This window comes from Penicillium bovifimosum (genome assembly GCF_028826915.1).
Source record: "Penicillium bovifimosum strain IBT 22155 chromosome Unknown utg000006l_segment0_segment0, whole genome shotgun sequence".
NCBI classification, from domain to species: domain Eukaryota; kingdom Fungi; phylum Ascomycota; class Eurotiomycetes; order Eurotiales; family Aspergillaceae; genus Penicillium; species Penicillium bovifimosum.
The window spans coordinates 250,336-275,958 of NW_026622715.1; the positions used below are offsets into that span (position 1 = coordinate 250,336).

At 50.2% G+C, this 25,623-nt stretch overlaps 12 protein-coding genes across 12 annotated transcripts; 5 read left to right on the forward strand and 7 right to left on the reverse strand.

Moving 5' to 3' along the window:
• Positions 1–209: 209 nt before the first annotated feature.
• N7515_007723 (chloride channel protein) lies at positions 210–3,105 on the forward strand (the record flags this gene model as incomplete). Its single annotated transcript, XM_056668467.1, has 7 exons — positions 210–328; positions 379–905; positions 963–1,066; positions 1,117–1,269; positions 1,319–1,433; positions 1,483–1,574; positions 1,627–3,105. 7 exons carry the CDS (start codon positions 210–212, stop codon positions 3,103–3,105), a joined length of 2,589 nt encoding a protein of 862 aa, XP_056518297.1.
• A 390-nt stretch (positions 3,106–3,495) lies between these two features.
• Positions 3,496–4,286, forward strand: N7515_007724 (CTD kinase subunit gamma; the record flags this gene model as incomplete). The annotated part of the gene is made up of 2 exons (XM_056668468.1): positions 3,496–3,654; positions 3,708–4,286. The coding sequence occupies 2 exons, from the start codon at positions 3,496–3,498 to the stop codon at positions 4,284–4,286; spliced, it is 738 nt and encodes a 245-aa protein (XP_056518298.1).
• Positions 4,287–5,090: 804 nt separating this feature from the next.
• On the forward strand, positions 5,091–6,110 carry N7515_007725 (uncharacterized protein; the record flags this gene model as incomplete). The annotated part of the gene is made up of 2 exons (XM_056668469.1): positions 5,091–5,551; positions 5,606–6,110. 2 exons carry the CDS (start codon positions 5,091–5,093, stop codon positions 6,108–6,110), a joined length of 966 nt encoding a protein of 321 aa, XP_056518299.1.
• A 663-nt stretch (positions 6,111–6,773) lies between these two features.
• Positions 6,774–8,397, forward strand: N7515_007726 (YagE family protein; the record flags this gene model as incomplete). Its single annotated transcript, XM_056668470.1, has 2 exons — positions 6,774–8,265; positions 8,321–8,397. The coding sequence occupies 2 exons, from the start codon at positions 6,774–6,776 to the stop codon at positions 8,395–8,397; spliced, it is 1,569 nt and encodes a 522-aa protein (XP_056518300.1).
• Positions 8,398–9,351: 954 nt separating this feature from the next.
• Positions 9,352–10,131, reverse strand: N7515_007727 (uncharacterized protein; the record flags this gene model as incomplete). The annotated part of the gene is made up of 2 exons (XM_056668471.1): positions 9,352–9,660; positions 9,775–10,131. 2 exons carry the CDS (start codon positions 10,129–10,131, stop codon positions 9,352–9,354), a joined length of 666 nt encoding a protein of 221 aa, XP_056518301.1.
• A 445-nt stretch (positions 10,132–10,576) lies between these two features.
• On the reverse strand, positions 10,577–11,724 carry N7515_007728 (putative mitochondrial phosphate transporter Pic2; the record flags this gene model as incomplete). The annotated part of the gene is made up of 4 exons (XM_056668472.1): positions 10,577–10,628; positions 10,682–10,805; positions 10,862–11,512; positions 11,634–11,724. The coding sequence occupies 4 exons, from the start codon at positions 11,722–11,724 to the stop codon at positions 10,577–10,579; spliced, it is 918 nt and encodes a 305-aa protein (XP_056518302.1).
• Positions 11,725–13,081: 1,357 nt separating this feature from the next.
• Positions 13,082–14,869, reverse strand: N7515_007729 (putative C6 transcription factor; the record flags this gene model as incomplete). The annotated part of the gene is made up of 3 exons (XM_056668473.1): positions 13,082–13,867; positions 13,931–14,689; positions 14,810–14,869. 3 exons carry the CDS (start codon positions 14,867–14,869, stop codon positions 13,082–13,084), a joined length of 1,605 nt encoding a protein of 534 aa, XP_056518303.1.
• Positions 14,870–15,586: 717 nt separating this feature from the next.
• Positions 15,587–17,752, reverse strand: N7515_007730 (F-box/WD repeat-containing protein; the record flags this gene model as incomplete). Its single annotated transcript, XM_056668474.1, has 4 exons — positions 15,587–15,784; positions 15,842–16,553; positions 16,606–17,249; positions 17,288–17,752. The coding sequence occupies 4 exons, from the start codon at positions 17,750–17,752 to the stop codon at positions 15,587–15,589; spliced, it is 2,019 nt and encodes a 672-aa protein (XP_056518304.1).
• Positions 17,753–18,851: 1,099 nt separating this feature from the next.
• N7515_007731 (Mn(2+) transporter ATX2) lies at positions 18,852–20,182 on the reverse strand (the record flags this gene model as incomplete). Its single annotated transcript, XM_056668475.1, has 3 exons — positions 18,852–19,029; positions 19,083–20,027; positions 20,100–20,182. Coding segments are annotated over 3 exons (1,206 nt in total), but the record flags the coding sequence as incomplete, so codon positions are not given.
• A 1,876-nt stretch (positions 20,183–22,058) lies between these two features.
• hat1 (histone acetyltransferase catalytic subunit HAT1) lies at positions 22,059–23,736 on the forward strand (the record flags this gene model as incomplete). The annotated part of the gene is made up of 4 exons (XM_056668476.1): positions 22,059–22,077; positions 22,132–22,407; positions 22,464–22,728; positions 22,785–23,736. The coding sequence occupies 4 exons, from the start codon at positions 22,059–22,061 to the stop codon at positions 23,734–23,736; spliced, it is 1,512 nt and encodes a 503-aa protein (XP_056518306.1).
• Positions 23,737–23,907: 171 nt separating this feature from the next.
• N7515_007733 (uncharacterized protein) lies at positions 23,908–24,102 on the reverse strand (the record flags this gene model as incomplete). Its single annotated transcript, XM_056668477.1, has 1 exon — positions 23,908–24,102. The coding sequence occupies one exon, from the start codon at positions 24,100–24,102 to the stop codon at positions 23,908–23,910; it is 195 nt and encodes a 64-aa protein (XP_056518307.1).
• An 86-nt stretch (positions 24,103–24,188) lies between these two features.
• Positions 24,189–25,259, reverse strand: N7515_007734 (phosphotransferase family protein; the record flags this gene model as incomplete). The annotated part of the gene is made up of 1 exon (XM_056668478.1): positions 24,189–25,259. One exon carries the CDS (start codon positions 25,257–25,259, stop codon positions 24,189–24,191), a length of 1,071 nt encoding a protein of 356 aa, XP_056518308.1.
• Between the last annotated feature and the right edge of the window lie 364 nt (positions 25,260–25,623).

The window sequence follows — 25,623 nt, forward strand, 5'->3', positions numbered from 1 at the left end:
TTGAATGAGTGAAGAAATTCCGCTTCATACGGCTTTTCTCCAACATTTTTTTTCTGCCACCTGTGGCGCAGCCCCACCTGGACCCGGGCCCCACCGCCTTTGATCGCGGAGCTTGAGCCACGATCGCGCGTCGGACAAAGCTGTCCTCGGAGTGTCGTTTCACAAGGAGATGCTAGTATCGCGATATCGCGGTTTATTTATGTTGCAACATGCCAACGAGTGGTCAGGGTTCGGGAGGTGAGGGCCAATCCTGGACACCACCAAGGCCTGATCAGGATATCGTCCAGCCTCAGGAAGTGAATCGGGAAGCCGAGGGGCTACATGAGCCGTATGTCTTGGAGACTCCACCCTCTGTTATAGTGCTGACGATTTATCTAGGATATCCTTCAAACGAAAACAAAAACAACGATCACGGTTCAGTCTGTCTAGCCTTCTCTCCCCTACCGCTAGCGGATCGGATGCTACCTTTGGCCCTGCAGCGCCGCGAGGTGGTCAGAACGGAGATGCATCGCCCGATCCTTATGGGCCGGCAGGATTCAATACTGGTACGGAGGGGTCAAAGTACGATGGACCATCAGACTGGTACGTGGAAGGCCCGGGACGGCGTGTGGGTTACGACGACTTCACCGCCATTGATTGGATCTATGAGTACACAAAGGAGCGCCAAAGGAAACGGCTCCTATACTCGAGCGGACAAGGTATATTAGGCCCTGCTCGCCGACTACTTGATGCGAGCAATGTCTGGTTGGTGCTGATTGCGACCGGCATTGCGGTGGGAATCATCGCTGCTTCTATCGACATCGCAACAGACTGGTTGGGTGACCTGAAGGCCGGCTACTGCAAATATGGCAGTGGGGGTGGTAGGTTCTACTTGAACAAGAGCTTCTGCTGCTGGGGCCTTGATGGTAAGTCGATGGCGTCAAGCCTCAGGATGTCACATACTAAGTCTTAATTCCACATAGATCACTCTCAGTGTCTCGACTGGACGCCTTGGGGAAAGGCATTGGGAACCAGCTCCAGTGGGGGAACATATACGATTGGATACATCTTCTATGTTGTGTTTTCGGTAATTCTTTCTGAATCTCATGCTTTGTCGGCTCCGCTAACGATGGCTAGGTCTTCTTTGCTGCGTGTGCTTGCTTTTTGGTGCGGAAATATGCCATATATGCTCGACACAGTGGAATCCCCGAAATCAAAACGATCCTTGGTGGGACTGTTATCAAACATTTTATGGGACCATGGACACTTGCCATTAAATCGCTCGGTCTGGTTAGTGAATCTTCTCAATCCTGAAGGTATCTTTGCTGAATATAATCAGTGTCTGTCTGTCGCATCAGGTCTGTGGCTAGGCAAGGAAGGCCCACTTGTGCACGTTGCATGCTGCTGTGCAAATATCCTCATGAAACCTTTCGACAGTCTGCGAGGCAACGAAGGTAAGTTGTTGATTCTCTCTGTCATTTTGAGCTATTACTCATGTCACAGCCCGTAAACGGGAGGTCCTTTCAGCGGCTGCTGCAGCAGGTGTCTCAGTCGCATTCGGCGCACCGATCGGAGGTGTTCTTTTCAGTCTGGAGGTAGGAGCCGTTATCAACCTTGTACTGATTAATTTCTTGCTGACTCTTCCAGCAACTTTCATATTATTTCCCAGACAAGACCATGTGGCAAAGCTTCGTCTGCGCCATGGTCGCAGCTGTCACTTTACAAGCTTTGAATCCTTTCCGTACGGGCAAGATTGTGCTGTATCAAGTCACCTACACTCGAGGCTGGCACCGCTTTGAGATCATCCCGTTCATTATTCTTGGTATCGTTGGCGGTCTATACGGTGCATTCCTCATCCGCCTAAATACAGGAATAACAAAGTGGAGGCGAAGTCGAACTTCCTCGCGGCCAGTCATTGAAGTGGTTGTTGTAGCTCTGATTACAGCTTTGGTCAATTATCCGAATCACTTCATGCGGGCTCAGAACTCGGAGCTTGTTCAGTCGCTGTTCGCTGAGTGTAACAGTGTGACATATGATCGATTTGGTCTCTGTGCGACAGGCTCTGCCTCTGTCGGTGTGGCAATTTACCTGGTTATCGCTGCATTGCTGGCCTTTTTCTTGGCATCCTTGACATTCGGACTTGACATTCCCGCGGGTATTATTCTTCCATCAGTTGCCATCGGTGCTCTTTACGGACGTGCGCTAGGCATCATGGTCCGTATGTGGCAGGAAGCCTATCCGAACGCTTTCATGTTCAGAAGATGTGAGCCAGACATTCCATGCGTTACGCCTGGTCTATATGCGATTATCGGGGCTGCTGCTGCTCTTGGTGGCGCTACTCGAATGACATTGTCGATTGTCGTCATCATGTTTGAATTGACTGGCGCATTGACATATGTCATCCCGATTATGATTGCGGTGATGTTGTCTAAGTGGTGCGGTGATATCTTTGGAAAGCGAGGTATCTACGAGTCATGGATCCGACTAAACGAGTATCCTTTCCTCGACCATCGTGATGATAGCACTCCGCCCGATGTGTCTGCGCATCATGTCATGACAACTGTGGATGATCTTAGTGTCATCACTGCAACCGGCCACACTATTGCTTCGATTCGAAGCCTCCTAGCTAACACCACGTATCGCGGGTTCCCTGTGGTCTCGGAAAACTCAAGTCCTATCCTCTTAGGCTACATCACTCGCAACGAGCTTTCCTATGCTCTGAAATACTCAACAAATCCAACCACCCGCAACCTATCGGATGAAACACAGGTTTTCTTTTCACATCAGCCTTTCGCGGATCCTATTGATACCCTTGATCTGCGACCTTGGATGGACCAAACACCCATGACCTTGAACAGTAACATCACATTCTTGATTGTTCTGCGAATGTTCCAACGTCTCGGCCTACGTTATGTGCTTTTTGCCAATAAGGGTATTCTACAAGGCCTGTTGACCAAGAAAGACGTTTGGTCAGTGCTAAACGGAGTGGAGTATCGCCGAGAAGAGGCACTTCGCGATGTGCAGTATGGGGATTACGAAAATCGTCACGAGGCTGAAGAAGTTGGCTTGCTCGATGGGGATGATACGCCCGATCTCAGTAGTTCCCTTAGGCGGGATTCTCTTTGATCATAATTGTCCCATCTGGCCTGTATATTCCTCCATTTTGTATGATGGATGTTGGTTTAGAGTCCTAGACAAATACCTAAAGTGCTTATCTTCTGTTCATTTTATTGTAAGAATCCACGTACCATTCTGGATCTGTCTGAAACAATTAGGTATGCATTCTGAAAGGTTCTGGTAACCTTCCAAGGTTGTCTTGCCTGAGGCTTTACCACTTACCTGAGGCTGTTGGCATCCATCCCGCTTAGGGTCACCAGGGTGGGTATGCCTCCTCTCCGCTTTAACACCCCACATCTTTCTGTCGTTTTTAAATTCACCGCCCTCGTGTTTCGCCTATCATGTCTTGGCCTAGCGAGCTGTCAAGTCCTTGACGATGTCAACGACTAAGACGAAATAATGATGATTGATCCTTTCGAGGTGCGCATGCGGTTTACTACGCAGCTACAGCACCTCAGTGCTGCTGTGACATCTTCGCAGAAAGCCGCCTATTTTGCGCTGAAATACCGTGATCTTGACGAGGACCTCCACTCGTGTATTCTAGAGCAACTTGAGCGGGTAAGACTTCTTTTATTCATCATGTTGATTTATCCTGACAATCTATACGGTAGAATAACATCAACAACCGCGCGAATATCATGTACTTCATTGAACACCTTTGCGAAATGGCTATCAAGGAAAACTACCTCCCATATGTGCGCATGATGCAGCGAGACATACTCCGTGTGGTGGACTCGGTCGTTCCCGCCGATGGCACAGGTGCAGCCAATGTCAAGCACGTCCGTCACGTCCTAAACGGGCTCCAAGCAAAGCAGGTTCTCAGCGCCGAAACCGTGGCCGAGATTGACGCTGCTCTGAAAGACCGCGACTCCCACCCCTCCCACCTTGACCTCGAACAAGATAGTACCGCCGAAGGCAGCAAGCCGAAGTCTGAAAAGCCCCAGCTGCGTCTTGATAAGAGACAGATCGAGCAGCGCATTGAGGAGGACCGCGAGCGCAACAAGCGTCAGCGTGAGAGCATGTGGGCTATGACCGGCAGCGACATCGATGAGTACAACCAGATGTGGGAAGAACTCAGTCCGCTTGGCGAGGATGATTTCATTCGAGCTCGCGAAGAGGCGTTGGAGCGCGCGGAGTGCGCTCGCAAACACGAGGAGTTCTATACGACGCTTTACAGTGCCAAAGACTAAGACTTCAGTGGGCGCATACGTTTCCATCATTTGCATCGTGATTTTAAGGTCTGGTCTACTGTCTAGGCGTCAGAACTGTCTCTAAGGCGTACGGTATTCAAAAGGGGTTTATACACAGCGTGGGATTTTATTTGCATATGGTGGCCGCTTGATTGTTTGCTTTGACACGGAGCTGACTTGGTCGAAATTATACTCTACTTATGGAGATATCTTGAAGAAATCCTCCTAAGGTTGCGCAGGGCTTAAGCACCTCGAAAGGAAGCATCAATTTACATATTTCACAACAACTTTTTCTTCCAAGAGTAATGTATCTTCTAAACGGATGAACATGCAATCACTGCCGTTTCGAAGGACCAATTTCACCCCGCAGCCTATGTACCCAATTGGAATAGATAGGACTTTCCATGGATTGCGCCTGTCCATTCCATCGACTACTATATATCCTTGACTTTGCTGATATGGGTTAAGACATAGTTTTGTAGGTTGCTCATGCATTTTTGAGTACCTACCTTACCAGTGGGCTGATAAAGAGGTTCAACATGCAGCTTCAGTACTAGACAACAGGGTTCAAGATATAATACATCAAAAATCTCATAATTATCCACACAATGCCAATGTGAAGCCTACAATACTTCAGATAGATGTGGTGGAGTGATAACAGCGGAGTTCCTTATCGTCTCCGCTCTCGGGAAATCCTGCTCGCCGAGAGATTTTTTATTTTTGCCCTCTCGATTAACTCGACTGATTCCCCATTTGGGCTGACTGCTTCATTTATCAAACTTTCAACACTCTATGTTTACCCACATGGTAACTGCCGCCAAGGGTCTATTTACACGACAACCCGAAGAACCAGAAACACATCTCAGTGGCACCTCAACTGCCACCAACGCAAAGATGGTGACAAGTACCCGACAAGGAGTTATCGCATCTGAAGGTGCGAATGGAAAGCGCAAGGCTCAGGTAGCGACCGCTGGGAAACCCGAAGCTCAGCAGACCAAGCGCAGAAAAAGCGACCTGAAGGCCAGCGATGGAGACGCCACGACAAACACACCCGCAAAGACAGCACCTGCGGGTAAGAAGATTCGATTTGGCAGTGAAGAACCTGAACCAATCGAAGAACCGGCGGAAGAAGTTTTGGAAACACCAATCCAGAACGATGACGGCGAAGATGACAGCGACGACGACGCACCAGAGACTATTGATAACTCTGCCCAGCTTCTGAAAATCAAGGAGCAGGCCAAGAAGCAAGAAGCAGCGAAGCAATTGTATGTGTAATTCCTCGCACTTGGTGAAAGAATTCTGACTTACGATTACTACAGAGAAGAGCAACAGAAGAGAGACAAGCGACGGAAACTCGATGAGCTTCGCAAATCGCAAGCTAAATCGGCTCTCAAGACCAAAGAGACTCCAGCCGATGATATGCAATCCGAGAGCACAGCTACCATCCAAGGCATTACCACTCAAGATGCACGACGGGCGGCTCTTCCGGCTTTGCTTCCTGATGACATTCTGAACGCCGAACCCGCCATTCGCCCTCCCACACCCCCGGCCGAAGACCAGTTTGCTCTGCCCAAGAAGTCAAATAAGTTGAGATTCTGGGACAAGCATGATAAGCTTCCCAAGGATATTAACCTGGGAGATGTCAATATCCGGGTGCTCGATGCGCCGTCTACGAAGAAGTCTACAAAGCCCGCGCTACCCCCCAGGGTTTCCAAAGCTGGCCGGAACCTCAAGACTAGCATGCTCCAGAAGGCCCGTACTACAGCCCAACGCAATGGGCTCCGACAGAAAGCAGGCGGTCCTTCTGCATTTGTCCGCCGGTGAAATGGATGGCAACATTGTATCGCCACCAAAAGCGATGTTTTTCCAATGTCGCATATCTAAAACATAGTCGCAAGTCTAATGTACAACTTGCTAGTGTCACGAAATGGAGCACGCTCACTGTCATCGATTGATGTCCCTCTCGAGGGTTTCGATACCCCATTGGCGCAGAGCGAAAGTCGGTGTCGACTGGGTATGCAACCAACCCCGCGCCAACTGCAGCCAGTTTGTGATAGATCGACGGGATTGGGGATTTTATCCGACTGTTACTAGGATTGCATGGAGTTCGGTTGGAGTAGAGCTTGGTCTTGAACTCGATTTTAGGAGTCATGTACATAGGATTCAGTCATTTATGCCGACTAACCTCTGGCAACAAAATTATAAACAAATTCTAGTGAATAGCCATAATTGTATGCGAATTAGAATAATCACAATATAAATACTGTGTAGTAGATAGTCTCGATGGCACAGATGTAAACATCAGTCCAAAAACGCCAAGGACACGGGCACCTGATTCCAACGATTATTAAGGCGGACACTGAGAAAGCTTCCAAGGTTGCCAACGCTCCAGCTTCGACTTTTTTTCACATCCCTCTCTCTTCATTTCCCTACTCCCTTAGCCAATGGCGCTTGTCGTCTAATTCTACATATCTAAATTGACTCGCCATGGCTCCTGCAGAGAATTCTCCTCTGCTGCCGCAGCATCAGAAGTCGGCCTCCAATACGTCACCACAGGCAAACCGGACGGCGCGGACGGTATCATTCAACCCGCTCACGCAAATCAGCACATATGGTGGCACTGCCTCCTCCTCCGATTCCACGTTTCGCCCCCTACAAACCGGCTCACCCCCTGTGCAGAATGTCAACGCCCAGGGCCAACCTCGTCCCGGTAGCCAGCCCATGCTTTCAGCATTGAATAGCAAGCTTCGTCGCCGTAATAGCCACGGAGCTCCCTTAGCCACTCCCTCGAACCAGGTACACGCGGCCTCCAAGATTGGACCGCAGCGAACCACAAAGAAAGCACAAAAATTAAAGCTGCTGCCGGACCCCGTGACGGAGGAGGAAGAAGGCGTGGATGGGGATTTCCCTCGGGATGTATATTCGCAAATCGCTCGCATCAAGGACCCCGCCGCACGAAGCCATGCCGCTCGACTGGGCAAAGCCGACCGCGATCGCATACCCCGAGTGACAGCCTATTGCACGGCCAATTCGTATCGACTCGAGGGGGTTATCAAATTCCTTAAATCGCGAAGCAAGACTCGTGGAGCCAACCCCAAGCTGTACGATGAGTGCGTTTACTCTCCTTTCGATTATCAATACGAAGAAAAACAAAACGGTGCACGGTTATTCCAGGACGCGGGCGGCAATGGACACCACGAAAGGCGGCCCAGCGAACGGAGATATTCGGATAGCGCAGTGGAGGTCGAAGACAATAAGAAGAGCAGAAGAGAGGACTTGATTGATTTGCACGAGGAGAGTCACTCTTCCAATGACGCCGAACAAGCGGTCGTCAAAGACACTCCTGATATTGATACCACCATCCACACACCTGAAGTATTCTTATTCGACTATGGAACGGTCGTAATATGGGGAATGACTCCTGCTCAAGAATCGCGATTCTTGTCCGATATCTCGAAATTTGCGACATCCATCTTGAGCCCTGATGACACGCAGATTGAGAACTTCAACTTCTACTATGCGCGTGAGTATCAAGCTAGAATCTACAACGACTTCATCTCTCTTCGCGATCCGCGCAACAATATGGTCAAGCTGGCGATCTCCCATGCCCTGGCACAATCAGTCAAGACTTCGCTTTTCGAGGATCTGTTGTCAGAAACAATCACCGACACTGCACCGCTACCTGCGCAGATTGCGCAAACTGGTAGCGTCAACCTGACTCGTCGGCAAATCAACATGCAGATTGGAGAGCTCTTCATTCTCCGCATCAATATCCACTTGCAGGGGTCTGTGCTCGATAGCCCAGAGCTCTTCTGGGCAGAGCCGCAATTGGAGCCTGTCTACCAAGCCGTCCGAAGCTACCTGGAGATGGATCAGCGTGTTAGTCTGCTGACGGAGCGATTGGACGTTATTGCGGATCTTCTTGCGGTTCTAAAGGATCAATTGACACATCGCCATGGCGAATATCTCGAATGGATTGGTAAGTCTCACTACATCTATCACGATACTCCGTGGACCAGTCTAACGAATAACAGTTATCGTCCTAATCGCCGCCGAGATTCTCGTGGCTGCAATCAACATTGTCGTTGATCTCTATGCTGGAGTGGATTAGAGTGACAGATAATGTGCTCTACCATCACTCCACGCTTGTCGCGGCATTCAATCTCCCCGCGAACACCGGTCTATCATGACATGTATGGCATATCTCTCATATGTCATGCATACACCGCATCCCTTTCTACATCAATAATTTAAGGGACACAGCTGCATGCCAGGGGCAATCATCCTCGACTGAAGAAGATCCCGTCAGCCTGACTGCGTGGGGAACTTGAACCCACAGGCCCGAGCCCATGCCATGCGCTCCATTTCATCATTCCCCCGCCACTTGTATCAATCTCTCCAAGCCGACAAGCCTTCACCTGTACATGAAGAAGGCATCACATCCATATCCAGATAATCATATCCCATTCTTGTTTTAATACTATGTCGTCTGTCCTACTGGTATCGGGGTGGCGCGTGTGCTATTTGACTCGAGGCAAAAGGCGTTGGGATATGGCTATTGGCATCTGTAAAGATGTTGTCAATCAATTGCAGTTCAATGACCAGTCAGTGCAATTTCATGGCGCTTCCTACCAAAGGAGTAGTATACTCGTAACTAGTTCGCATTGGCATTTTCTCATAAGCATGGGTGGAACGAAGGCAAAGACCAGATGTATAGCCTATCATCACATTCCAAGCTTTAGCAAGAGTAAATGTGACTTTCTACGGGAGCATTTACCACAATCTCCAAGTAGGAACCAAATTGCTTCAACCATGCTTTCAGCATGAGTTTCGGATAGACCTCATATCAGACCTGAACGCCAGTAATAATAGTGAACAGGCGCAGTCACAGACACACCAGAGGAGAGAAAAAGAAATAAAGGAAAAGCCAGCACCGCATCCGAACCCGATGAATAAACCCCGAAGACAAGTAAAGGAAAAAAAAAAAAAGATAATCGTCATCACGACTGGAACTAGAGGAAATAAGAATGAGACAGAACCAAGCAACCAAAGACCAAAACCCCAATTAAGCCTGCTCAACCTTAGCCTCCTTCGTCACCTCCTTATCCACATCCATCGGCGTAGTCCCAGATTCAGGCACCGTCTCAGCAGCCACAGGGGTCTGATCTGCCGAACCACCACTACCAGTCTGCACACGGAAAGAGTGCGTAAGCGACTCCTGCGTCGGAGCCGGCGCCAGACGCGGCAGAGCAGCAGCAGCAGTAGCAGAATCAGTCTCGGGATGAGCATCATGAGCGTGATCCTCATCCAGACCATCGAGACCCGCGGCATTAGATTTTCGCGATCGTTTAACGCGCAGCGGGCGTTCCTCGGGCTGAATTGAGTATTAGCCTGTGGATACCAAGCAAGTAGGAGCGAAAATTTATTTTGTAGCGGGGACGGGTTCGGGAATCGAAGTCGTGTGTTCCTCAGATATGGAATTACGTACCGTCCGCGGCTGTTCATCGGAGCTACCCTCCGTGTCGTCCTCGAGCAGGGCGGCACCCGGTGCACTGGCGGTGTTCATCATGGCGGCGGCGCGGGCCCGGAGCTCGGGGTTTGCGCCGGCTTTGGCTTCGTCGGCCATGCCGGTTACTTTGGCGAGACGCTCGAGGAGCATGCAGGTTTCCAGGCGCATTTTTTGGATGTATTGGTTGCCGCGGCGGTTGCGGGTGCGCATTATTTCGTTTTCAGCTTCGACTTCCGCGAGTCGTTTCTTTAGTGAGATGCATTTGCGCTTGTAGGCTATCTCCACGCTGGGGGGATTGGCGGGTGGGTGCGAGGGGGGTTGGCGGGAGGCTTCCATTTTGATGGGGATGTTCAGAATTGGCGTGGGGATTCACGATGTCGGAACTGGTTTGTAAGACCGGTGGTGCGGGTTTGAGGTGCTTGTCGGTGCTAATTGCACGACGCGAAGGGGGTTGTGCGGAATGCGGATTGGAGAAGATGAAGGTAGGGAGGAAAATCAGAGATGAGGTGGGATATATAGTGTAACTGTCTGCGCAGGTGATTGATTCCGGATGACAGTGTCGATGAGTCGATTGACGAGAAGAGGGTCTATTGAGGAAGTACTAAATGGAGGTCGCCAACAATGATCTTCAAACATGATTCTGCCGCGATATCAAAGGCGGTCTACACAATCAATTTCATCTGAACATTTATCCATACAAACTCCTTGCTATGTACAATTGCTCCAAACAAGACAAAAACACAGGGTGAAAAGAAGAAACTTCCGAAATCCTTAATGCCACTTAGTGACCCCCAGTGGTAGGAAGACCGAGGAATACCTTGAACGAGTCATAACTGAACGGATGTTAGTACTGCGCACTGTCAGATCAGGACGGGACAACACTCACATGAGCCATTGGAAACCGGTCAAAGTACCCAACATCACAATACGAACAGGCAGACCATTCCACAGACCGGAGAATCCAATGTTTCCGTAAATCCGCGATACAGCCGTCATTGCACCTTCGCCAGCTAGAAAAGGGCAGTTAGCACAACATCACGACAGCGAGGAAAACAAAAGAGCTCACCTTTCCGATCGGCATTCAATTTGCTGACCATGACATCTGCCGGATGGCTAACAATAGCACAGAGGATTCCAGCAATATAACCACCCAAGAAGCTAACACCAGTCTGGGTCAATTGACCATACTCCTCCTTCGGCTTCCCCATGGTCTTGTAAATGGCCTTGACCGTCTCCTCAAACGTCGCAAACTTGGTCATCGTGTACGGGATCTGTCGTGCCCAAAGGGGATACAATCCCTTGTACAGACCGCCGAAGCCCTCCTTGGCGACAATCTTGCTCCAGCCCTCGCGCAGAGTGGAAGCATACGGCGGCAAGGTGGTCTGCATGCGGACCTTGATAGCCTCCATTGGACAGAGGGCCATATCGGCGAAGAATTCGGCAGAAGCACTGGCGCCGAGGAAAACCAGTGTGCGGTTTGAGTTGGGGAACATCTTGTCTCCGTACAAGTTCTTGAAGTACTCGTACAACCCGTACTTGCCGGCACCCTGGAAAGAGTAGCCTAGGAAAGTCGGAGACCAGCCGAAGAAGACACCTCGCATGCCTTCCTTGGCGAAAATTGAACGCCATGCTTGTAGATTGGAGGTGTAGATCTTTGGGTCAACCTGGCGACGGCATTTTACTAGGTCGAGGGGTGTGACTGCTGTATGGGTTGGTCCTAGAATTGGATGTGAGTTGAATGTCCAGCAGTAGACTGAAGATTTGTCACCTACCACAAGCTGGAGTATCTTTGTTAGCACATGTCTTCTTTGTCGATTATACGAGGAGCTTGAACATACCGATGATTCCACCTAGGCCGCAGCTGAGGAAATACTTGAGCGAATTGGGCTCGATCTTCCCAAGGGGAAGTTTGCGATCTTGTGTAGCCATGACTGAAGAGGAGGATATGCGATAATGCGAGGAAAAAAAGTGTTATTCTACAGGGTATCCGCAATGTAGCGGGAACAGGAGTGATAAAGTACAATGTCTAGACCTGTGTTGGCAATGATGTCAGCGACCCTCTCCGTCTTTATCGGCGATCACTTGACTTCACCAGTACCAGGGTTAGCGTCTCCTTGGATTGAGCTTACTTTTATACTTCGAACTGTAGATCTTTATTTACTTGGCCCTCTTGTATCTATGCCTCTATTCAATCTTCTTACAATTCAATTGAAAGACGTTCAGAACATAGATGTCCTCGCAATCTGGTGATGACGTCAATGATAACGATCCGGCAAGCTCGGGAGTCGGGACAGCCCTGAACAGGCCTGGACCGTACCTGGAGGAATACAGGCCGATTTAGCCGGATTGTGCAAAGGGAGAGAAATATGTCGTTTATGAAAAGATACTCATTGCAGCGCCAGAGGCTATCGAACATCTCATCAAATAATCTGTCAGGAGTCAGGACCCATGATCGACGCCTCAAAACAGCAAACAGCGGCCCGATTCCAGCCTGAAAATCAGTTGTATTCCCAGCGGGTCGGCGCCCAGACCCAGCTACTGTAAATAAGCATTTTATGCATAGCCTGAGAGAGGGGAAAATGGTGGAATCAATAAATGCATTCATCTGAACCTTCCTTCTAGAACTCAATGGCAGCTATGCTCTCCACCGCTACCGACCTTCCCCCACGGATTCACATGTTCCCAAGCCAACAATCCGACACAGAGTGAGATGCGCAACAGCATTCTACGACTGAGTCCCTCACCCCACACACCCCAGATGAGCGCCAGAATGGAAATCGCCAGAAAGGCGTTTCGCAGTCGTTCGAGGCTGTTAGCGGCCACCGAACCCGCTAGGAGGAAATCCAGAACAGTCTAGCAAATTAGTATGTGGACCAGTAACATAGAAGGAAATGACATACTGGCAGCCAACAACATGAACATGAAAGCAATGCGCATCCCTCTGGCAGGAAGTTGATGACTCTTTGGACCAGTCGTAGAAGGAACCCATCCCGGTCTGGGTTCGGCTTGGAGGGTTCATTTGAGGGGCAGTCGCCGCATGACTTTTTCAATTCTTTCATGGGGAAAGGGTGGAAAAATGGAAATGAATTGGGTATTGATGCTACACCGTAGATGGATCCAGAGGTCTATTGTGTAAAGTCTTGCGGATTGACACTTTGCGGAATTTTCGCGTGAATACCTCCAAGGGATGGATTCAGGGGATCTTGGCAAATCAAGAATGCTTCGAGAAGACCTATAGAAGTACTAGAAGTAATTCCACTCAACAATAAATCCTACAGAAAATGCATCAACCATTCACCCATTGCATGTCTTGTTCTTCCCTCATACGCTCCGCCTCACGCGCAAGAACCCACGCCAACTTGATCCCCAGCGTAGACCCTACATGCATCAACACAGTGCGGATCTGCTCGACCTGCACGGGAGTCGGCATCCCACAGGAAAGAATATACCACAAAGGCCAAAGCAAGCCATAGCCCTGTGCAGCGCGCATTTGCCACGCGCCCTCAGACTTATTATTAGGACGGCCGAGGGAGTCGACATCCGCCAATGCAAATGGAATACTCCGACAGACGTCCGTTGTCATTTCGCGGATGACTGCCCGCACACCTTCCTCGTCGAGCGCGGACTCAGACGGTGTATCACTCGCCTTGGCAGACGAGGGTTGCTTATTGGCCGCTTTAATGGTAGCGAGTGTGCGATTTAGCTCGAGGAGGAGCTGCTGGAGCATGACGCGCACGGCGCGGTAGTAGTTCCAGATAACCGCGGTGGAGAGCCGGTTGTAGGTTAATAGGGGCTCACCCTGGGAGGAGTAGACGACGAGCGGGAGCCAGCGGTCTGCAAGCGTCTCTGTCCATCGGGAGAGTTCTAGATCACATTCGCGTCCGGCTGTGATCCACGATTCGACGGATGCTTGATCTGGGAGTTTTGATGCGAATCGGATAGATCCGTATAAGTGGCATATTTCTGATGCGCCGATGATGAGTCGCTCGACTGGGTTGCTGTTGTCCAGCATGCCGAGAGCCCAGTCGAGATCGAAGCGGGGTTTATCTCCCAAGGCGAGGATTTCAACGTACTATGTGTATATAGCTGTCAGTTCTGCGCAGATGCAGAGTCATAGCGGGCCTTTCGAACATACCGTATGTGTATAAGCAAAATGAAACATATCCCTCCCACGCTTATGAGTCATCTGCGCGTTACCACGAAGCTTCGTCAGGAACTCAAAGCCCGCAGTATGCGAGCTGAACAAGCCATTTCGTTCACCCGCGATATCCTCATAAAGCGACAGTAAAACAACCGAAGCGAACGTCTCATCCTTCGCCGCAAGGGCCGGCGACGCCAGCGCCTCCCGCACACTCCGCAAAGCACGTCCATACCGCTGCCTTGCCTTGATCATAAGCGGAGGCGCATTCTTCGCATTAGCAAGAGTCATCAGCGCCGTAGCATCAACCGCCCATTTCAAACACGACGACGGCGTTTCGCCGCTCTGACGACCGAGTTCACGCGCATACAGCGGAGGCAGATAGTCCAGATGTCCGGGCTCTTCGGCATCGGCTTTGATAGTGTACTGATCGAAGAAGTAACACAGCGCACGCTGGTCCCAGCTGGCATCGGCGGGCGAGTACAGCGTCAGCGCAGACTTTCCATGGTGTTTCGCATGGGAGGTTGCGTGTCGCCTGCGTGGACTGGACAATGACAATGCAGACGAGTCCGCGCTCGAGACGCTGGTGACTTGGCTATCATGGTTACTGTGGGCGTCCGAATTAACGGCTGAGCCGCTTTTCACCAGACGCTCTACTTTACTGTTCTCGTTGCGGAAGACAGCATCGGGCCGATAGCCTGGACATGGACGGCCATAGATGCTGCAATTGCGGCACCCCGGGTGCGCTTCATCGCACTAAGGGGTTTTTAGCATTTGTCTTCGAGTTTCCATGCATGCGAATAACACTACAGAACTGATACAGGTACACAATGGTGGGATAAAGCTGATGAAACAAGGTTGAAAGTCGGGACATACCTTTATCTTCCGCTTGCGACACAGGTAACATCCGGTACTTGGCTTGCCCCCATAGACCATTGTTCACCCGCGGGCAGTCGTCTGATGGAACCTTTCGATACTTGCAGATACTGCAGAGGCCACAAAGAGGGCTGTGGATCACGGAAAGGTCGGACTTGATCTTGGTTCCACAAACGTCCAACGAGGCCGTGTGTCATTTATAGCTGGATCAACTCGGCTTCCTAGTCCGAGCAGAGCACATGTACATCTTAATGGATGCGTGTCGCGTGAATCGCTTTTCCAAAACAGATTTGGGTATTTCAGCGAACAACGCTCGCGTTAAGATCTAGCAGATGTCAAGTTTCACATGAATCAGCCCACACCCTTTTGAACCGGAGCCGAGCGATCTGATTAGTCATTGTCTACGGCCGGACTTGAAATTGAAGTTGGATGATTGATATTGAATTCACTAGATGGTATATAGATGATATTCCAGTTCAGAAAGGTATCATTTGCTCGCCAAAACACTTCATGGCAGACACAACACACAGAATGTAATGATTTCGCAACTCCAACATGGTTCTGGACAAGACACAGCATAGACTTGCAACACCAATTATGCAACCAATTAGTGCTCTAGAAACACCAAGGCAGTAAGGAACGCCAGCACATTCTGAGGGCAAAGCACCCCTTGACAAAACCCATCGCGCTCAAAAAGATGGGAGAGAAATCGGACAAAGAAAATGGATATGCGTAATCGTTAGATGGCAGAATATGCGATCGGTAAATGCTAAGAGATTATTGAGGTGCATCTGGCATGAGTGAGTCGCTATCGGTGCTTAGTGGAATCGAGGGTGGCGGGTCGGAGCATAGGGTCCGACGGCGAGGTGGAAGGGCCAGCTCATTGTCATTAACAGATCTTAGACCTGGCGTGCTAGAGGTACTCTCGATAGCAGTATCATCGTAGTCTTCTGGTGGCGGAGAAAAAGACCACACCTGCCATGAGTTAGTAACATCTCCATGAAGTGACTCCTAGAGACCATAACGACATACCTCCATAACTGTGCGGCCAGACCGGCTCGCCATGATTACTGCCTTTTCGTCTTCGAAAGCAACCCTCCATACCGCTTCGGCAGGCGTAGAAAGCTCCCGGAGCAGCTGTCCAGTTTGTAGGTTCCAAACCTTGACGCGGCCATCACTACCACCACTGACAATGCGAGTTTTGTCGAATTGAAGACTAGTGACACTGTTATCGTGGGCCGCAAGACGGTGAATGGGCGCCATCTTGGTCAACGACCAGACACGGACCGAACCATCTGAGCCACCAGTCACAAGCGTGTCGTCCCGCATCTGTAGTTGACCCACCAAGGATGTATGTCCTTGGAGAATGGCATGGCACTGTCCAGACTGTGGGTCCCAGATCCGGACGCTAGTATCCAAGCTCCCCGTGGCGATCCGCCGACCGTCGAAGGCAATAGCGTAGATCTGACTGAAATGGCCGGAAAGGGTGCGTAGGCAGCGGCCTTCGGAGATGCTCCAAATCCGCGCCGTCGTGTCATAGCTGCCCGATACAACTAGGTCACCATGAATTGCAATGCATCGCACACTAGCTTGGTGCCCAACGAGAACGTTGCGACAGGTTCCTGTAGCTAAATCCCATATCCGGAGAGTAGTATCTCGGGATCCTGAGATAGCTGTGTTCCGATCGGACATTTTCAGGCAACGAACCGTTGATGTGTGACCACGAAGAAGATGTAAGCATGTCCTATCTGGCGTTAGTCTGCGTACCCTGCAAAATCGTGGGGATTCTGTCCTACCCGGTTGCCATGTTCCATACTCGAACTTCGCGATCGCAGCCTCCGCTAACCAAAGTGTCGTCCCATAAGACCATCGCCCATACTCCCATCACATGACCTTGCAGCGTTTTCTGGTTGTCGCCGTTGGTGTCGTATATATGAATTTTCGCATTATCCAACGCAACCACAATGTACTTCGGGGTAAGGTGCAGACTCGTCACCACACCCTGATCAGGTGTGATATGACGCTGGACACAGCGGCCACCCTTGTTCCACGCAGACTCAACCATGTATTTTTGCTTAAACTGTGAGCGGTAAGATACAGGTCGTGTCCGGCGTCGTCGGGCAGGGGAAGTGGTCGGAGGCAACCATTCTCCAGAAAGCGTGCGGGGTAGTTCTGGCGCGCTCTCAGTAGACTGGCCAGTTGACGCAGTCAAGCGCCGCTGTAACCCGCTGAAGGTGCGTGCGCCGGAAGCCGCGTCCACGGGATGGGCGGTGAAAGGGTCGACAAGGTCCCCTTCATCGTCCAAAACTCGCCGCACCGAGTATGCATGTTTTTCGCATAGATTTTTCCATGTGATGTCGTCAGACAGTAGTTCTCGCCAGCGCCGTGACACTTGTGAAGCTCTGGCGAGGGTCTTCGGGTCGTCGATGAAGGAAAGAACCTAAATGAAGATTCAGCATTAGTCCTGCGCAGTGACACTCGAACCAAGTAGCATACTCTTAGGCATAACTCATTAGGAAAGACCTGAAATGGGTCTTTTCTCAACCTAGGAGCGACGTAACTCGACACAAAGCTCAACTGTTGACTGTCGCATACGTCCAAAAGACCCTCAAGGATTTTATGTTTTCGAGCGTTTGACAGAGTACTGAAATGCAGGCGGAGATTCAAAAGGAAGCTGTTCTCTTCGTCGTCGGCCGAGGGCCAGTTTGAAGAACGTTGGTGGGGGGTAGGGCTAGGCGCAGGTGTCGGGGGTGATGCGGGCGCCGAAGGAAGTAGGTTGGCGGGTATAGGAGTGACGGCCTTTTTGGTGCTGAGTGATCGGGATGGAGTAGTGACGAAGGTAGTGACCGAGTCGTGGGGCCGGTCATGAGCACTCAACTGCTCCGATATGTGCGCATTTGAACCATCGTCCATGTCGCTGAATGATGCCCGATGGGTGTCCATAGCAACAGAACAGGGGGGAGACCGGCACAGCCGAGTATGATCCTCCCACTTGTCTTCGTAGTTATTGATGCAACACACCGAGTCTCCTAGCGTTCACGGCCGGCATAGAGTGGTGAGGAAGTCGGGGAGTCGGGGTTATGAGGTCGGGGGTAAGAAGGAAGGCTGGCGGCCGAGGGAAGGAGGTGAGACCAATAATACTCCGGAGGTTTCGAGGTTCGTCTTTTCTTATTTTCCTCCCGTTGGGTAATTTTTTATATTTGATCTGATTCTTTTCTCAAGATCAGATCGATCTTAACTGCCAAAGATCTCAAATATCGATAATGATTGAAAAGGGACATTCCATTCCAAGCGGAGGTGTCGTGATATTCTGACAAAGCAAGGCGTCTCCGGACTAATCAGATGGGATTTATCTGGATCTTATGCATCCGGCAACAGATCGTCTCCTTTCTGCATCTTTTTTGCCTTTTGTTTTGCCTTCTAACAAATCCTTGGGGCATGGCAAAAGGAGGCAACGGGGAGGCGTCGAAAAGCCACAATAAAATCCAAGACACGGAGGCCGCCAGGCGCTTTGGCCCGGCTTTTCTGATCCACCTCAAAGTGAGCACTATCGTGAGAACAGACTGAGTTCGATCGCATTTAAGAAAGTCCCAGGTCCTTGGGTGGACATGCGGCTATCGGGCGTTTCGACCATGGAACAACTTCGAACCCGAATGATTCAGACTGACGAGAACTGACGAATCTTGTCATCACTACCCAGATGACATTCTGATTAAAAGATGAGGGATTCCCCGGGGGAAATGTCATATTCCAGCCAACGAAGCGGAACTCGTGAGACCTTTATAAGTAGGGCAAGAAACTACGTAGATGTGATCGTGAGATACCATGCAATTATGACCAACATTAGACACACTCCCAGGCAGTTATACAAGAAATCTAATCGAACATAGCCTCCTTTATATCTCAATCTTGTCTCGGCTGGAACCTCCAATGGTCTTCAGCCTGTAATCCTGTAACAAATGGGTATAAGCCCTCCAAAGTCCAACCCCCTTAAAACAGATGTAAGAGCATTGCAGCATATCCTGATGGATGCGGCGATTGCTCAATGAGCATGTCCAATCTGCAAGAATAGCGGCAAGGTCATGCCCAAAACGGATGCAATCAAGTCTCTCATCGACTTGTCAGATCCATCCTGGTCTCGATCACCGTATCCGTTGATAGGAAGTTCACGCGGGGACGAGCCCGGGCCGTTTTCTTGCATAGTGTGCATAGCAACATACCTAGAGAGATTAGAACCTTTGATTATCCATGTGCTTCGAGGAATAGAACTCACAAAAAGGTGCCTCCCGAGAAAAGAAGGAGCATTCCAGTGCGCCAGTGAGTACCTGCCTCATCAGCGCTGGAGGACCCCATCATCTGTACAAAGAGGAAAGTGGCCAAAGCACCCAGGGGAGCCGCAAGACTAAAGACCAGTAAGTGCGCTCTCGCGGTGCGACTCGATAGTCCCTGCTTGAGTAAGACAGAGGTCAGTCCAAAGGACGCCGGGGCCTTGTGCACCATAATCGCCAAGAAGATGATAAAACTGAGCCCGGAATCGGAGCTGGAAGCACCTAGAGCGATGCCGTCCGCCGCAGCATGGATCACGAGGCCAGTCGTGGTCGCAAAGCTATGTCCACGTCTTGAGGCGTATTGTGCATCAAGTAGGCCACCCTCGCGCGAGGCAGTAGAGCCCCGTCGCAGCCCCGAGCCGAGATTATCCAATGAGATATGATAAGGCGTCCGTTCGACCTTAGTGGGCGCCGCAAATTCGGGCAATTTGTCCACGAGGTACATCAAGATGAACCCACTGATAAGCGCAATTCCAACCCACGCATGCGGGGAACTCTCCTCGTCTTCGTGGGTTGATTCTTTGTCCGAAGTTTCACTCGTCGAATCCTCCTTCCGCACATAAATTGTTTGCGACTCTCCGGAGAGTTGGTCTCGTTCCGAAAGCAGACCTGTGACAGGGGTATCGGACGGTGGGTTCGAGGCGCTTTCTCCGTTGGCGCCAAAGGTAGTTGCCACGGCTGGGGCCTGGTGCTGCCATTCGACGACGGTAGCCCGCGCATTGTGTTGTTTACGACTTAGAGAGTTCGCGCTGTAAAGAGTTTCAATGCCCTCTGGGATGATCACGATCAAAGACGTTCCCACCAGAACGCCCATGCCAATAGACGATATCAATCGGAGTTGAGACGGGGAGAGCGTAAAAGCGAGAGGTAATGAGCCGACAACAAAAGATCTGCAGTAATTGAGGGTATTAGCTTGAGTTGAGCGAAACTGGAGGCTTCCAAAATTAGGCCAGGTGGCTCACGTTATTGCCATCACAATGCTCAAAGCGAGCAGGGTGAAAAGTCCCTCCATGATGATCTTCGCAGTTGAGAGCTCTACGGGATCTCTATCATGGTGAGGAGATTAAAGGTGCAGTCCAGAAGAGAATGCGGTTGCGTAAGAGGCCAAGGTGTTGGATGTGGATGCCAGGTCGGGGGACCCACGTAGTCAGGTACCGCTTTCAATCACAACATACCAGACCCGTCAACCCCAGTGGAGGGGGTGTAGGGAATATCGAAAAGGTATTCTCCAGGGACTACTGATCAGTGATCACTGTGATCAGAATGACTCTGCTGTTGGAAAGTGACAATGCATAGGGCTTAAGGCTGACTTCCAAGGTTGTTCTAGAACGTGTAGTCAGGCACACGTCTGGTTCAAATCGGACGGCCGAGTGCGACAACCATTCTTGCTGTCGCATCTTCCCTTTAGCAATTATGCTATACCTATCGTCTACAATATTTTCTATGTCTCTATGCAAATATTCCGGGCCTACTGAAACTCAGCTAAACATGGATGAAGAATAAAGCCCTTCCACCCCAGTCCCCAACCATATCTAGTGCATCTGAGCATTCAACCGGCCACTGGAGGCATCCTTGGGTAGTTGAAAACCTAGGCGTGGCAGGTACTATGCTGGATGGTAAAATACGAATAATGCGAAACATTGGCAGATCACCAGGGCATTGAAGACATACAATGGTCACTCGGTGTTCTGATATCCTGTCGTGCCTATCGTGTCCCCAGCGCTCGGGGATATCAGCGATATCCCAATTCAAATGCTTTAACAAAGCTACCCGTCAAGCTGCTGCGCATGGTAGCCGACCCTGGATTCTGTTGATATTTCCTGTCTGGCTTGTGTTGCTACCTGATGTCCTGCCTTGGGAGTTCTGCTCTCGGTAGATCTTTGGACAACGACGGCGGGAAGACTAAGGAAATGTCAAATGATGCGGAAGGTGCCCTCCACCTCAGGGTTTTTGACAGTAAAGGCTTCTCTCGGAATATCAAGAGCCCTACCTCGGACTCTCGGAGTGATGGGGAAGTGGGGCCATTGCTGTGTGTAAGGCCGTCGTTAAGGTTCCAGCCGCATGTCGATGTAGATCGACCTAGAAACCACTTGGCACTTCCCTCGCCAATTTTCGCAGGCGCATCACTCATATCTCCGGTTTCACGGTATTACGCCGCTTATTGAGTCGACGAGGACATAACGGAGGCCGTGGTATCACAAGCCATGATCACTGGAATTACAGCTAGGCACTGATATGCAGGCTCCTGGTCGATATCTGGCAGATCTGTCAATCAGGGCCATGCCATAGACCAGCTAGTCTGCTAAAAGATTTACCATGCATGTATCTCAACCTATGCAATCCTTATCCTCGAGCATCTTGGTCCTGGTCGCCGCACTTGTGTGCAGAAACGACTTCAAACGAGCTATGCTTCCACTGTTCCTGCTTGATGCAAAGCCAAGAATTAGAGAGGATTGTGACAACACAGTACCCGAAGCATTCATCGGTACCAGGAAAAAGTCCTATATTATAATAATAATATTCCATCCTTCCAAGAGTGCATATCCAATATTGAGTAAAAACCTCGTGGTAATTGGCAATGAAGCCCGGTGGATTTGTGGCGATATGGATCAGATTAGCCAACTTATGAAGTGACTGCGAATTCATGAACTGGATAGGATCATGTGATCTTATTGAATAATAATTGACATATGATTGATATGATATCCAAGCCCAGCTCTGAGTTAAGAGTATGAAGTACAGTAGTACTGTGTAGAAGCTCTGGTGGGGCGACCTCTGAGGTCCGGGCCCGGGCTCAGATCCCGATTAGGTAAGACCAAAGGCGCCGGAACGTGGTCCAGATGGCGCGTGTATTCGCGTCTCACTTTCAACCTCAGCAGTCACATTGTCTCTTGACCTACAACTTTCACCATCTCCGCGAAATGGCGACTGAAGCTGGATGTAAGCTGATACTATCAATATTTTGCCAATATGTGAGCTAATTGCGCATTCTAGGGTCTTGCGACGCCAACGATGCGGTCCATGTTACCATCGTCCAACCGGGCGAGAAGAAGCCGAAGACACTTTCTGCGTTTCACCCTCAATTCACATACCCAATTTTCGGCGACGATGAACAGATCTTTGGCTACAAGGGCTTGATTATCCGTCTGCGATTTGCAGCTCACGACTTGCGCCCTCATGTTCACATTTCCTACGACGAGAAGTTCAAACCGGTCGGCGATACAGCTGCTCTGGACCTCCTTGCTACATTGAAGCCTTTCGTTCAGCCAGGTGAGTCTAGACATTTTGACGCCATCTCGATACCAGCTGACCGCTATGTTGTACAGAGTCATTTGCCAATCTTCCAGATTATGAGAAGGCGATTCAAGAGGACCCAGACGCCAAAGACTTTAAGCCTCCGGGCCAATTTGTACTTGGCTACGAGGCGGATGACAGGAAATATGAGATATGGGCTGGATCATTGGGGAACCCGGATGTGAGAAAGATCCTGGATCGCATGCAGGTCCTCGTGTCTCTTTTCATCGAAGCCGGGACTCCCTTGGAGACAGATGATCCGGAATGGACACTTGATCGGTGGACGGTATACTTCGTGTAAGTTATGCGTAGCCGTCCTGACATTGGGAATCTCAGACTGATCAACTTTCCAGGTATGAGAAGGTGACTCCTCCAACGCCCACGGCATCAGCATACTCCATCGTCGGATATGCCACGACGTATCGCTACTGGTATTACCACCGCAATCAATCAGAGACGCCCACAGTCAAGAACGACGAGTTCCCTCCATCAGAAGTCGACATCGCTGAACTTCCTTCACGCATCCGCATTGCCCAGTTCCTTATCCTCCCCTCACACCACCGCGCCGGCCACGGCACCCACCTTTATACCACAATCCACGCGGCCTGTATCGCAGACCCGACCGTCCTGGAGCTTACTGTTGAAGATCCCAATGAACAGTTCGATGCGCTCCGGGACACAGCTGATTATTGTCTGCTGCGGCCAGAGTTCCTCAGACACAACGTGAATCTCAATCCCGACCCTCTTGGCGCATACTCAGAAAAGAAGCGCCCTCGCAATGTGCCCACTTCCGCCCTTATCCCCACAAAACTGCTACATGATATTCGAAAATCGTTCAAAATCGAACCAACTCAGTTCGCGCACGTTCTAGAGATGTACCTCCTTGGCCAGATTCCCAAAAGCCACCGCCTGGCCGGCGGCACAAATCTCGCTCGGCTTTTGATCAAGAAATACAAAGCCGACAATGAAAACGACCGACGATACTACTGGTGGCGCATGCTAACCAAGCAGCGTCTCTTTAAGAAACATAAAGAACTTCTGACCGAACTGGAGCTTATGGACCGGGTGGAAAAGCTCGATGCCACAGTTCAAAATGTGGAGGAAGGCTATGAGATCACGTTGGAGGCTCTCGAGGGCCGCTTGCCTGAAGTCCCAACGGATGAAGAGGCGGAGGAAAATGCAAATGAACAGGCCTCCAAGGCCCCAACTGGTAGCCGGGACCAACGTGTCAAGCGCAAGCTCACGGTCATGGAGGATGATGACGAGGAGGACGAATCTGAGGCGGCCAAACGTCCGAAGATTTAAGCACTGTGGATCATCACCCGGACACCCTTTATGTACTATGTAATCCTCATTAACCCATATGATATCTGCAATCTTATCGATGAAAGCAGTTACTAGTCCATGCCCTGTGTAGAATTGTCCATTGTCTGGACATTTGGAACCTCACGACATAAGTATATCCGCTAATGGCATTTATAGATCAACCAGTTCATCGATGCTGTAATGAGATAGCAAATTGCCCGCACTTGCCTGCTGCATTTTCTTCTCAACGAAGGTGTCTATGTTTTCACGCTCTTCTTCACTCAGAAGACATAGTCGATCCTCAATAGTTGTAAACGGACCAAAAAACCGCGGATCAATGAAGGTCCAGTAGATCTCATCAAACATGGAGCTATGTCGTGAAGCAAGGCAAATCCAAAATAGTCCAGTTTCCAATGAGCTCTCCATAGAAGTCGAGAGACGCTGAGATTCTGTCAAGGATCCGTCCTTGGTTTTTCTTGCCTCGCAATCCTGAAGTATCTCAAAAATCTTGGCATAAAGCGCGCCAAAAATTGTTCGAGATCGTCATCCCAGTTCTCGGGGCGCTGCAGTAAGAGCCACCAAGGAGCAGCATATGTAAATTCAACAGGAGCAGCATAGGTAAACTCCCAATCGACCACCCCGGAGACAACAAGCTTTGATGCATCAACGAGGACATTGTCAGGGTGAAGGTCATCGCAATAGAGTCGGAAAGGGCCACTGCAATGAGCTTTTGATACCTCACGTGAAAGCTTGCGGAAAAGACAGCGTGCGACGTATTTCTTCCGGCAGTCGGCTCTGTCTGCAATTGCATCATTACGTTGGAATTCAAGATGATAGAAATGCTGCTGAGCGAGCTCCTCAAAATAATCCGCCGCGGTGCTGAAATGTTGTTGACCGAAGACACTGTGTGGGATATTGGAGAATTGAGCAAGCCGATTCATGTTGAAAGTGAGTGGACGCTTTGGCACAGTCCAAACCCCTGACTCGTCCTTTCTGATAGCTCCGATGTACGGAAATTCAGGCTTCGACAGTTCTAGCAGCACTTCAGCCATGCCGAAATAAGCTCTCTTCAAGACAGACATCGAGATCTTTGAACTCAATGTGGCTGTCTCCTGCAACGGATCCCTGAGGTAACCGCTCAATGTATCTCCTTCGATAAATGACATCACAATGTACGGGCCAACCGCACATTTGCCATGTCCTAAGACCTTTGGAACGGGAATCGTGGTGTGCTGAGCAACATAATTCATTATTGAGACCTCGTCCTCAACTTTCTCATTACGAGCGATGGCTCGGCCAAGGGCTGTAAAGCGAACCACAACGCGATGACCATTGTCGTAAGTGACTCGATAGCAAATGTTAAAAGCCCCATTTCGAAGCCGGGAAGCCGTTACAGGCGTGCCAGGATAATGCTGGGAAGCAAGCTTGCCTGCCAACTCCTCTGGTACGTTTCTGAGTAGATTCTGGATCCACACTAGATAAACTCGATCTGACTGCTCTTTCGCGAGATTATCGAAGTCCATTATGCCAGTACCGTGAAGACGGGGCGTAAAGAGTTATGGTGGAAATAGAGACAGGAGAGACACACATTCGAGTAACTTTGATATTTCTGCTTCGGCGTATTTCCGCTTCCTATCATGACCTCAGATCTCGTAAGATATTATCGCCGCCCGTACATATGATACGTTCGAAAATTGCTATGTTGTACTGCGCATATCAAGAATCAAAACAGAGGATTCGCAGAGAGTCGGTCAGACGGTAGACCTGTACGGGGGCTCGGCATTTCCTTTTTCCGGCTCTTCGTCGGCGCATCTGATGGAGCTTGCTTGAATCCATTGCTACTCTAAACATCCCCAGACAAACAGAAAGGCCTCTCTATTTGGTTCT